This window comes from Sceloporus occidentalis, unplaced genomic scaffold (genome assembly GCF_023333645.1).
Source record: "Sceloporus occidentalis isolate IW3139 unplaced genomic scaffold, rSceOcc1.0.p SCAF_11, whole genome shotgun sequence".
Lineage (NCBI taxonomy): Eukaryota > Metazoa > Chordata > Lepidosauria > Squamata > Phrynosomatidae > Sceloporus > Sceloporus occidentalis.
This window is the reverse complement of record NW_028316991.1, coordinates 4,355,363-4,368,891: the sequence shown is the minus strand read 5'-3', so window position 1 is coordinate 4,368,891 and position 13,529 is coordinate 4,355,363. Positions and strand designations below refer to the sequence as shown.

The following is a 13,529-nucleotide window of genomic DNA, read 5'->3' as shown; positions in this document are numbered from 1 at the left end:
TACTAGGAGTTTTCAGTAATTAAATCTTATTGCCTTGTCAGCAAGAGGCAGGTAAAATGATACGTTTGCTGAAGCTTCCCCCTCCTCCGGTAAATTTAATATGTCGATGCATTAGCCAAAATTTGCCCTTACTGAAAATGCTGGGCTCTATCCTTATTTGAGTTAATAGTAACAGACCCTAATGATCCACTCAGCAAGCATATTCTATTAGTTGTTAGGATGAGAAAATCACTTTTACAACTAGAAATCACTTTTACAACTAGAAATCACTTTTACAACTAGAAATCACTTTTTTTATAAACAACTCCAGATGTGTATTTTAAAATGCAACCCTTTATTAATTTATTTGACTTTTATCGAAATAATAAATATTTTTTTCCATTAGGCAATAACAATGAACGTAATAAAAAGAAAACTACCATATTTATGAAGGTAAAACAGGAGTGTTTCTGGAGCAAAGTGTTTCATTTGAGGTGGTCATCTCTGACACTTCATCTGTTTACATGGTGATTAGTCCTCATTTACTACTGTCCCCCCAAAACAGCTCCCATTTTGACTTGATAAATATGACCCATAACTACCTATATCAGCTGTTAGGTTGTGGGCACATGAATGTTTATAAAGCAGATTTCAAATTATCCAGGCTATTCCAATTCAAAACATATTCATTATTTTTAATGAACTTTTTACATTTTTTAAGAGAAATGCGTAACATTTTGTCTTGCCTAAATAATAGATCTTTACCAACCACAAAATGTGACCCATTCCCCTTGAAAGCATCATAAATTATTCATTACACTTGCACGTAGTAGACTAAAATAAGGAAAAAACATTGATTTCACATTTGTCAAGTTGTTACACTGGGGTATATGAGACAACGACAAGTTTGCTATTAAACGTTAATTTAATTTATTCGATCATTCTGACATTTTCATGATGTTTGCTTCCATCTGAAGTTTAATCACATACACATGTTTGCCATAATCCCATTTCCCGAACAATATTCTGATGCATATAATTCCCTGCAGGCATTAGGGTGAAAATATAAATAAGGCTCCATATTTCACAACAAGGAAAAGCTGTAGGGAATATTCAGAAGCCTTGTCAAGAACAAGAACTTCAATGAAAAAAATGCATGTGCGAATATATATATATATATATATATATATATATATACAGTACATACAGTATATATATATATATATATTCTTAATATAGATATTCATTGTAAACGTGATATCATCACATATCTAAGAGTATGCAATTGAGTACACTGTACCATACTCCCCAAAATGTCAGGTGTCCAAAACAAGACACCTTTGTTGGGAGAGGTTACGCAGGGCCAGGAGCAGTTACCCTACCTCTTGTGGGCTCAAGCAAGCCTTCATAGTTGTGGTGCTGAGCTTACATAAAGCAACCAACATAAGCGTTTTAAGCCCAAAATGCTCCAAATACCATTGGACAATATATACAATTCACCACACGGAGGAACAAATCTGCCATGAAGTTGTTGGGAGAAAAAAAAATGGTAACTGAATCTATCTTTTAGTAATGGTAGAGACTACTAAATATTAAATATATCCTTATCATAATATATATGATTGTCTACTCTGTTCCATCCATTCATTCACCGATGCAAGGTGGTCCATGACTCCAGTATATTTATCTACTTCCTGCACGGTAGACCACTTGTTGTCGTTTCTTTGTACTTCTTTGGTGCTTTAAGAGTTAATACGTAAGTCTCGTTGATAGTAACAGTGTATATCTTATATGTTTCCTTGTGTTCTCTTTTCCATTCAGTCACATCTAAAAGTAACTCTTGTCCCTTGACAGCTCCACATACTCCATGTTATTAAGTTATAAAGACATACGAGACCCAACAAACCTGAATGTGATTGATCTGTAAGTATTTTATCATTACTTTATACAGATATACTCCCTCACTTTAATATGAGCTGCTGTACTTAATATGTATCTACCACCGGCTTCATGAAAGCCGTTCTGCACAGAACACCAGCATCAGCAAGAAAAAATCTAATTTGAATTTATATTGTATGTCAGGCACTGATGCAGGAAAATGGGATGAAAAAAAATCAACAAAGAGGAAACTGCTCACAGATGATACATTAAATAGAAAAACAGAAAGTAAACCATTAGTGTGACTTCCATAATAACCGAGACTTTAGTATTTAAATGTGATTTGAGGTTGTATCACTATATACAGAAGTATTCAAAGACAAGCTTATAAAATAGACACTAATATAGAATGCACTTGGAGGGCTACTGGAGAAATGACCCTCATGGACCTCTTATGGGACCATCCCAACTTAGCATTCGTTCTAATGTAAGTCCATATATCCTCAAAGTGGATGTGTTAGAAGCAGGAAAAATAGGCAAGCGTAAGGATCTGAGCAAATTTGAGAAGGGCCAAATTGTGATGGCTAGACGACTGGGTCAGATTATCTCCAAAACCGCAGCTCTTATGTAGTGTGCCTGGTCTGCAGTGGTCAGTACCTATGAAAAGTGGTTCAAGGAAGGAAAGGTGGTGAGCGGCGTCAGGGTCATGGGCGGTCAAGGCTCAAAGATACACAGTGCATCGCAGTTTGTTGCATATGGGGCTGCATGGACCCCTGTCCACTGACGAAAGCTCCTACAATGGGCATGTGAGCATAAGAACTGCGCCACGGAGCAATGGAAGAAGGTGGCCTGGTCTGATGAATGACGTTTTCTTTTACATCCTATGGATCAAAATAGCTACTGCCATTGTTGTTAACATTAAATGGGACCAAAGCTAACATGAAATGGTAATAACTGCATAGAACATTTTATTCCGTTTCTTTTCTTAGCCTGTGTAAGGTTAACATATGTTTTCTGCCTTTACATAGCTTAGTGGAAATGGATAAAAGTGCTTCCAAACAATAACCACTCACTCTATTGACTCGTCTACAATGGTGCTCTTAGATACAGGATACAATTCTACTCTTTTATTTCTATGTATTCTAGAAAATAATAGAACTGTACAGAATCTGAAAAGAACAACAATATATGTTGTGTGAATAAAGAAAAAGTAACAACAATTTGTTCTCAGGATAAAGATGTCATTAACACACACACACACATACATACATATATTGATGCATAACAGGGGGTGAATCAAACATTCTCCCTGTAGCACCGCTGCTCATATTTAAAAGGCTTGGATTTCATGTCATATCTCAGCGCTCAGCAGTAAGGACGGTGGCGCTGAGGAAGCGACTGGTGGTGCTGCGCATGGTTAGCACTGGAGATAACTAACACATTACATATACATTCACTTGTGTAAGTCATTAGCATGTATGCAACAGTTACAGAAATATCTTCCGCCAAGTATGTAGCAACCACTGGTCCTGGACATTGTCGGTCAAGTAGTGGAGTCCTGGGGAGAGGTGAAGAGTAAAGCACTTGGAGATCAGTCACCTGAGCGTGTCTATATTTAAAAAAATAAGAATAATAATCTTCAACATTGATTTATGTCTACAAAAATGATATGCTTATGTGCAGTGCAGTTTTACTGCGTGTTTAGCATACAGCGTAACTATACTAGAGCCTGACTGGACATCTCTGTGTCTGCTTTATCACTTCTTGGTAGTCTGCGTCCAGCCGCTATACAGCCGTCAATGTGAAGCCCATGAATTGTGCAACCAAAATGTCAAGGGGCATAACCCAGGGAAGGTTTTTAATTGATATAAGGGCTCTCAGTCTATGGGTTATTCTATGAGAGGTAAAGGGATGGTATTTTATGTCTTGAAATCTAGTGTAGCATAGACTAGTGTTTTAAATGTTTATTTTATGTAAATGTTCATCATGATTCATGTCAATGGAACTCAACATGGATTTATACATTCCGTCTCCTATCTCTTGCTCAAGATAATTGCTCCATCACTATCTGCCAAATGGTGAAAACTTTTACTGCGCTCAACATATATTGTCCATTATTTAAGTATTTCTAATGCTGCTCATTATGCACAAAGCCATCTGTGGATTTCAACAACTGATTAAACTTATTAAAAGACGAAGGCAACTACTGATTTGAACAGATTGTTTTGTATTATATTATTTTTCTGTTTCATTTGACTATACCCATAGAAGAAATAGGGGTGTAATTTTACGTGACTGTCGTAAAAGCCCCATTCCCGGAATATTTCCTTCCTTGCCGTGTGTTTTTATGTTACCAGGCTAGTGTTCCATTATTCCAGACGAGAACCAGGAAGGTTTAATCCTAAACCCTGCCGCTAGGGGAGAATGCATCTATAACTGGCTTTGCTGCCCGGCTGTAGCTAGGAACAGTCACAAGGAATGAATGAAACACAGCTCGTTAAGTGTTAAAACAGAGATCTGCTGAGCAAGCATTCTTTTCTTTATTGATCCCTGAAAAATAGACATTTTTGACCCTACTGCCGCTATACAGAGCTGCAGTTTCATGCACCCTGAATAATTCAACCCATTGTTTCTAATTCTCTATTATTAGGGTTCTTCTTTGTTTTCCCTACAGTGCTATATATAGGATACACATAAAACACTACGGGACATGTTACAAGTGAGGCCCAGAAATACAGCGAAAAGCTCGCCTCACACCTGCAAAAACATGTAAACAGATAAACTTATCAAAACAGGAGTTAATATGAGAAAAAATAAATAAACAAGGGGGAGCATCACGTTTGATATACTTATTATACATCAGAAATAATTCTTACTATACCGAGATGGTTTTTTTTTGTTTGTTTTCACAGAAAGCCTGGTAGGTAAATGGAACAGCTTCCCAGCTGTGGTAGAAGCTAATACAGTAAGGGACTTTAAACATGCATGCGATAGACATGAAGCTATCCTGAATCTAAGACAAGACGAAGGACTGATTAAGGTCTGAGTCTCTACATCAGGAAAAATGAGCAGACTAGACGGACTGAATGGTTCTTATCTGCCATCAAATTCTTTGTTTCTATGTTTCTACCTTGAATTAGAATCTAGAAATCAAGTTCATCTCAAACACTTCAATGCAAAATTATGGCCAAAGGTGAGAGTTTAGTTGTTATCCTCACCAGGGCCGGCCCTACAATGGAGCCGACTGGGGCAATTGCCCCAGGCGGCACTTCAGAAGGGGCGGCACTTTGCCGCCCCAAGCGTTTTTTTTTTTGTTTTTTTTGAAGCGGAGGAGAGAGAGAGGGGCACCGAGTGGTTTTCGCTTACCCGCTCGGCGCCCCTCTCTCTCTCCTCTGCGGCGAGTTTCCCTGTTCGGTCTCTGTGCCGGCGTGTAATGCAGAGCGCCGGAAGTGACGTGAATTTCCGGCGCTCAGCATTACAAGCCGGCACCGTGGCAGCACAGGGAGACTCGCCGCAGGACTGTTTAAGGGTAAGTACGGGCGGAGGGCGGCATTTTAAACTTCGCCCCAGGCGGCGTTAAGTCTTCGGCCGGCCCTGATCCTCACCTCCTCTAAGCAATTAACGACAGAGATCGGATTCCAAAAACTGGGGGCAGCCGAGCCAGCACGTATCTGTCTTATCTGTCTCTATCGGTATCTAATTTAACCCCTTTATATCTGAGTGCAGCATCCGTTATGTTTTTCAGTGATACCCTGCCAGAAAATGTTTTGCTTCCTCTGTATCTTCTCAGAGGCTCTGAATCAAAATCCAGCCAGTCGCGTAACACAAAGCTATTAGAGCCAAAAGTTACTTTGTAGTATTTCCTCAATGTGTTAAATGTTACAATGGCAAATGTCCTTAAATGTATTATCTTAAAGAACAGCCGTCATACCTGAAATAAAACATAAATCAACCCAGCTCTGGAAATCACGTGTGTTCTAGTTCTGTTTACTTAATGTTCTCTCTGTAGGTTTGTCAGATTGTGTGATTTGCTTTTGTCTGCATTACCTATATACAGTGGTGACTCTAGAAACAATATATAGGGGGGGGCACACAAGATACCACAGTCAAACTGGGGGGGCATTTATAATTTCCAAAAGTAATGTGCTATGGAATTATACTTTTGATATTGGGCTAAAACAATACTTGATCATTCAACATGGGAAGCCTGAAGCCACAACTGAGTGCGACTAATCCTTGAAATAAATATTATAACACAATAAATAACTTTTACACTAAGTGATTTCAGGGCCATGAACATTTTGTCCCCTGAAGTCACTACAACTTCAGGAGGGCATTTTATCTCTGGATAAATATAAATTAAATAATTCCTACTGTAAGTTAAGTGCCAGGAAACAGATGACCAAACACACACAGGCTCTGTCACACCACCACCCAGACACACACACCAGGACAGGCTCTGCCACACAGACACCCACACACATCAGGACAGGCTCTGCCACACCCACATCCAAACACACACACACCAGGACAGGCTCTGACACACTGACACCCAAACACACACCCTAGGACAGGCTCTGCCACACTGACAACTGAACACACACCAGGACAGGCTCTGCCACACCAACACCTATACACACACACCCGAGGACAGGCTCTGGTACATTGATAACCAAAAAATTCCGAATTGGAATTCACATACAAACACGTCATTAAAAGGCATATTTTAAACCCCCTAAATTACAGCCATAGATCACAGGTTGCACACCCCAAAGCCAGCCCTGGCGTCCACACTGCCCACACAGCAATCACACTCCTATCATACCCAGGCAACCAGTAAATGCTGGTACCTACGCATGATGGGACTGTGCTTGCTGTTAGCAATCACACTCCTATCATGCCAAGTCAGCCAGTACATGCTGGTACAGGGTGGCTGTAAGTGATGTGCAGACCCCATACTGCTGGCAGCCTTAATACACAAGGGGGCAGCTAGCTAGGTTTCAGCATGTACTGGCTGACTTGGCATGATAGGAGTGTGATTGCTAACAGCAAGCACAGTCCCATCATGCCTAGGTTCCAGCACTTACACAGCCATGCTATCACACACACACTCATTCATTCATATACTCATTCATTCACAGATTAATTCCCTCAATCACGCATACTCATTCAAACACCCTCCCCACCCCCTTACCTGCACTGCAGCTCCTCGATGCCGCTCACAGACTTCAGCAGAGGGCGCGGCCTCCCTCTGCGTTCTCTGGTACTGCACAGAGGAAGCAGGACTGGAGCAGAGTCATGTGATGTCACGTGAACTCTGCTAGGTTCCGCCTCCTCTCTGCAGTACAGAAGACCCTCCCACAGGTAAGTAGCAGGGCTCGAGGTGCGGCCCGCGTAAGATCGGTTGCCCTGGCTGCCGATCTTACGCGGGCCGCACCCTCTCTCTCCTCCCCATTAAAAATAAATAAATAAAAAAGACGGGATTTAAAGTCGCATTGCTGTAGCGATGCCACTGCCTATATACCTTCTGTAAAATGGAAGCTCGCATCATTCCTACTGGGAACATCGTATCAAAGTGCCAGTAGACCTGATTGTAAGCTCACGCGCAGACTCCTCAACTCCTGTTTCTGTATATTTAGGCGATGACTTTAAATTGAACAGTGCTACTGATTGTGTTAACAAAGATTAATAATTATAATCAAAATAATAATCTACATTTGTCATCCTACTTTACATCTGCTCCTCAAGCGCGTGACCAAAGTGTTTCATGAACATTGTCCTGTCCCCATGAAGCTTGAATGTAGGCTGCACTAATGTCAGCCCCGGCGGGACGTTATATCTCTCTTCCTGGATTGTACCTGCATCGTCTTGGCAGACACTACACTACACACACTACAGATTGTATAGGTAGTTGTGCAGCTCCTCTTTAACCCCTAGGCTGCCGGTACGTACATGGTATGAAGGCTTGTAGCAGCGACAAAAGTGCTAGAATGCCAACTATGTACCACATAGCGACACTCTCCGGGCCACTCCCAAGTTATTATTAATTTATTGCTGTATATAGTGCCATCTTATTCCGTAGCGCTGTACAAAGGGTAGATAGAACATAGCAAGTAGTATATAACATAACAATCTGACAATCTCTGTAGAGTGAGGAGGCTGCTGGGAGTGGGAGTGCTGTCCCCCCTATACATTCGCAAGGGGGACACCACAGAAATCTACCAAGACCTCTCAGCTATCATATGGGTTAAAGTGACTCTGACGGCTGGAGTGTCATTTTAATAAAATATTTAATATATGCTGTGAATATTTGCCAGTCAGAGATGGAGAATTCTCTTTGAAATAGTTCAAATATTTTATCCTGAAAGCTACCCGTATTGTATAACTACCGTATGTCATATTAAATGTACAAAGTATCAGAGATATAATTATAGCTGCCAGAGGAGATATCAAAAATAAGGATTTTGTTAATAATTATGAGCATATGAAACGATGGGATTTTTTCCCAATACCAACGGTACCAGCCATTATATTATTATTGTATTATACTTCACAAACAATACTGGTATATATATAGCGACAATTTAAAAATGCCATTTTTTGCCACTTTATTCATTTATAGTTCAATAACAAAAAGCCATTACTCCAATACAAACATAATATTCAGTAATCACATAACCTGACCACTGAGCACTTTCACTAGTATTTACACTGCCAGAAATGTCTACTTAATATTCAAAAGACAAACGCAATTCAATTAAATATTTAATGGTGTTTGATCGAGGTAAGTTCTAGTGATTTTATCCAAAGTCAAATGAATTCCAAGCTGTGTAATTATCTCTCGGTATATCCGAGCTGAACAAGAGAACAGATCCAAGTTTCTTACTGAATCATCAGATTATTAAAAATAAAGATTAAATGGCAAGCATGTAATAAAGCAGCATATCGCACATTTCTTGGAGCTGGACCTCCGCACCTTTTGTTTCTGTAAATCTAAATTATGTGATACACTGCAAGTTATGCCCTGCATGCCCGTTGTACAGCTATATAATTTAATAAATAATAACGAGGCTCTACTGGCCTATTTATTTCAAGTATTCAATAAAATGTATATCCTTTGGAATTATCATTTTTTAATACATATAATTATTGTCAAACAATGAAGTTCGGATTGTTACAAGAACATTAAAGAGGCCCTATCATCTAGGAACAAATTAACATTAACGGAGCATAAAAACCCACTATTTGCGGTGTTAACTTTTAACATACTATGCAGGCATGTTTAATAATTGAATTGAATTTATATGTGCTGTCTTTTGAGAATGAATGTGCCCCTGTATAAAATCAAAGTGCCTTTTCCTGATCTGTGTTTTCTGTGTCTTTTTTTTTAACAATCCCAAGATGTACTGCAGCAGCCTAGGTCTTTTGATTCATGCCTAACAAGCATGCCTATTTTTTTACTTCTCTTTTTGCAGAATTAGATTGTAAGCTCTTCAGGAGATGGCCTTTCCTAATGTAGTCATACCTGTTGTACCCCATTCATGAGGTCTGACTACTGTACTTATTATACTACCTTTTATTATATTTTAAAATTGAAAAGCCTCAAGTACATCTGTTAGCACTTAATAAATACAAATATAAATGCATATTATTATTATTATTTATTGTTTGTAGCGCCATCAAATTCCATAGCGCTGTACAATGGGTCTACTAAGTGATTATATATATATATATATATATATATATATGAAATATTTGTGTTAGTAACCATAAGTAATACTGTAGGTGAACAGGGTTTATTCAAGTAAAGGAGAGACCTCAAATGAATGTAATTATAATAGCTCCTGGCAGGTATAGTACATTATAGAGGCGGCAGTTGACATGACGCTGCGCTGCCTGCAGATATCCGCTAGGGGCGCTGCACTGACTCCAGCACCAAACACCTGGGCACTGCACCCACTTGCTATGGCAACAAACAGGACGCTTTGGAGTCAGCATTTTCCTTCACACAATAGCCCTCTATGGCAATAAACCGAAATCTGCACCTCCCTGAGCATACACTTCATAGCCGCCAACCACATTCAGAAGAACTCAATATTTTGCCCTTTGCTAAGATCCTGGCAACAGGCGTTCGATGCATTTTAATTCTTCATAACATTCGCTCTATCGAATTGCTAAAATGCCAATAGATGGAGCATTGGACGTTATCTTGGCATTTTCCGCGTTATTCCTCCCCTACTCCTATTCATTATGAATTAGAAGAAGCATCCCAACTCTTTCAATAGAAAAATCCGAGACGTACATCAACTTCTGGTAGCCCTGTACTAACGGACTACAAATCCCATCATGCAAATCAAGCCAACCTATAACAGAGAAATGCAACAAAAAGGCACATCTGCAATTCATCTACTGACCCCCATTGTTAGTACATATCGCTTATGTATTCTAATAACGCTGTAGCTGTCACCGCACACAATATGCACGGAATATTTCTGGCTGCTGGTTCTTGGTCATGTCTATTCTGCCTGCCATGTGTCATTACGGACAGCCACATAAGCAGAAGGTGTGATAGATCTGGGCTATCTATTCCCAAAATAGTACCGGCCCATGTGATGCCACATCAGGCTAACAATGCAACACTATGATGTGTAAGTGGAAGCAATCATATCACACAAACAGCACACAGCGTCACCTCGAACAGAGGTCCGATCCGGTTTGTTTCCAGGTAGACCTGGATCCTGGTTTGCTGACGAGACGCCATCCCTTGGACCTTTAAACAGAGCCAGATGATCCTGACTGCGGGGGGGGGGCTCAGACGGTCGCCACTCGCTGAATGGGGTCCTTTAAATGTGAAGGTAGATCCACGTCTGCAGGGTGGTGTCTCCGAAAACTTCACAAAGGCAGCAAAAGGCAATGCATTAAATGTAACGAATGTAAGAAACGCTCATCTGCCTGCCGGGAGAATCACATTCGTGGCAAACGAATCATTGTCTTATTCCTGGGTGAACGAAGAGTTGCAGTGAGCTTGGAGGAGAATGGAGAGTGCATGGTGCGAGCTGCCTGCCCCTTGTCTCATTGTAGTGCTTGGTTACAACAGAACAACAGCACCAGTCCCCCCCCTCTCTCAGTCTTTCAGTCTCTCTCCCTCTCTCCCCGTCTTTCAGTCTCTCTCCCTCTCTGTTCCCCTCTTTCAGTCTCTCTCCCTCTCTGTTCCCCTCTTTCAGTCTCTCTCCCTCTCTGTTCCCCTCTTTCAGTCTCTCGCTCTCTCTCTTTCTCTGGCTGAGACAAGGAAACCCCAGCGATGATTTCTTGCAGGACAAGTTGTGCTGTAAGTTATGCAGTAAAACAGCCCCTGATTGGGTACTGGTAACCATCACGGTATATTACCTCCCTGTCCACCTGTTATATATATAAGGTAATGTGTGGCAGCACATATGGGACCTCTCTGCAGAGCAGTATCTAACATGATCTAAGAAGAACATATCTCACAAATGTGTGTCTTGGTAACAAATATCTCATTGGAGGTTTATGGAGGTGGCCATGCTTTGTCTGCATTATAATTTCACAAAATTATACTTTATGTTTAAATCTAGAGGGAACAATACAGGTATTTTTCAGCTCAGATTTTATTTGGTAAGAATTGTTTGTGTAGGATGGTTTGCTATAAATCTGTAACTGTAGTAAGTGTAAATGCCACCTTTGTCATTTTGCTGTGTGCCTTGTGTAGTTGCTGGATCACCACATGTTTTGGCTTGCTTTGTAATTCCGCATATAGCCAGAAGGGTGTCTAGAGCACCTTATGATGCATTGACACGATGACTGCATCAGTACTGTTTTCCTTCTGTTTTGTATGCATTCCCTGAACATGCATTTTGGGCAGCACTAGATGTGGCTCTTTGGGTGTATTATCTACCAGATGAGTTTTGTGGTGCTTTTATTACAAAATAGCTTGGCTGTGAATGCTTCCTTAGAACATGCCCAAGAAAGGGAGCACAAGGTCTGTTTACACAATATTCCCTTGGGAAGTGTGCCTGCTATTCATTCTGCGCACTGGAATATGATGCCTTAAACAGAGACTTGTAAGGATAGACCTCTCGCTCTGACCACATGACCTAAGAAAAGTAAGAGATGGGGAAAGATAGTGAGAAATAGGGCAGATAGTAAGAAATGAAGAGATAAAGAGAGGTATATATAGTGAGAAAGAAGAGGGGTAAAGAGAAAAGGCAGATGAGATAAAGAGGAAAGAGAGAGATAATAAGGAAGAGGAGAAGTGAGGAGAGATAGTGAGAACAGGATATAATAAGAAAGAAGAGTGATAGGAAGAAAGGGGATAGATAGTGAAATGATGGAGATAATGGGAAAGACGAGCCATGGGAAGTAAGAGGAGATAATGGGAAAGATGAGAGATTGGGAAAAGGGGGAGATAATGAGAAAGGTGAGAGATAGTGAGAAAGAAGAAAAGGCAGATATGAGATAAAGAGAGAGATAAGAGATGGGGAGAAAGGGAATATAACATTAAAAGAACAGAGATAATGAGATCCAGGCAGCAGAATGTCTTGGGCCACCCTGTGCCCAAAGCATTTGCATCTTTGAGCCCGCAACAACACCTGGAAGGATCACAGCATTCATTTTCTATGCGATCAGAGACTGAATGTGCCCCTAAACTTTTTGGCTGAACCGAATTGCAGGGAACAAAATGTGTTGCCTGGAAATGAATGAGCCAAAACAAATGATTAGACATTTGCCACCTGCGACATACAGTGATCCTTTTTCAGCTTACCTTGATCCATTGCTTGTGATCTAGAAGTTGGAATTTTCTTTCTTTCTATATAAAGTAATTGATTTGTGGATCTAGGGACAATATGCCCCAAATACTTTGATAGTTGTTAAACATTTATATATTCAATATATATTTAAAAAATCAAGTTACTATAATAAGGATAGGTGGTATAGAAGTCGATTGGGAAACTTAAAATACTCCATGATGTTAGAAATGTAATTCAACTTCATTAATGGGTTATTTTTTACAAGATGTATAAAGGAGAGGTCAACTATAAAAACACTCTCGCCATGTGCTGAAAACGTTGAACATGAGTGATTATATTAAAAGCTTTATTAAAAAAGAATATTTTACTTAACGTATAATGTTAATTCACTTAGTGCATGTACATGGGTTTGTACAGTATATACATTTAATTAGAGTTTACTGTCCTTGACAGTGTCCTGGGTACTTTAATATGCATTCTTCAACCCCCACCCCCCAAAAAAATATATATTTATAAAGGATTTTTCCTATGGTAGAAGCTCCTCTGTTGTCCATTGATTGGCAGGAAAAATGTTGCCATTGAAATAAGTAGGATCCCGTCCTCAGAGTTTGATCCGCATTGAAATGTGTGTTGGCAGGGCACATCTCTTGGTCATCAACGGGCTGGGGGTGGGGACAGGTGCAAATGCATTTGGGGGAATTCTGATGAATCCTCCCATGCATCTGCAGGGGGGACACCATGAAAATGTAGAGGACCTACTTAGCCTTCATATGCATTGTGATGTACACTTATTTTTATTGCTGCTAGTTGCCATCCTCCAACATTCTAATCAAGTTTGGTTAAAATAATAAGAGCCCTAGGAACTGCATTATATGGACAAAAGTATTGGGACACCTGACCAATACA

At 40.1% G+C, this 13,529-nt stretch overlaps 1 protein-coding gene across 1 annotated transcript in view; it reads right to left on the bottom strand.

Annotated features, from left to right (window-relative positions):
* The window catches only part of LOC149305461 (uncharacterized protein C8orf34 homolog), a 197,956-nt gene extending 187,338 nt beyond the window's left edge, over positions 1–10,618 (bottom strand). The window contains exon 1 of the mRNA XM_089477523.1: positions 10,550–10,618. Coding sequence (XP_089333649.1) covers positions 10,550–10,618 — 69 coding nt within the window. The remainder of the gene's footprint in view (positions 1–10,549) is intronic.
* Between the last annotated feature and the right edge of the window lie 2,911 nt (positions 10,619–13,529).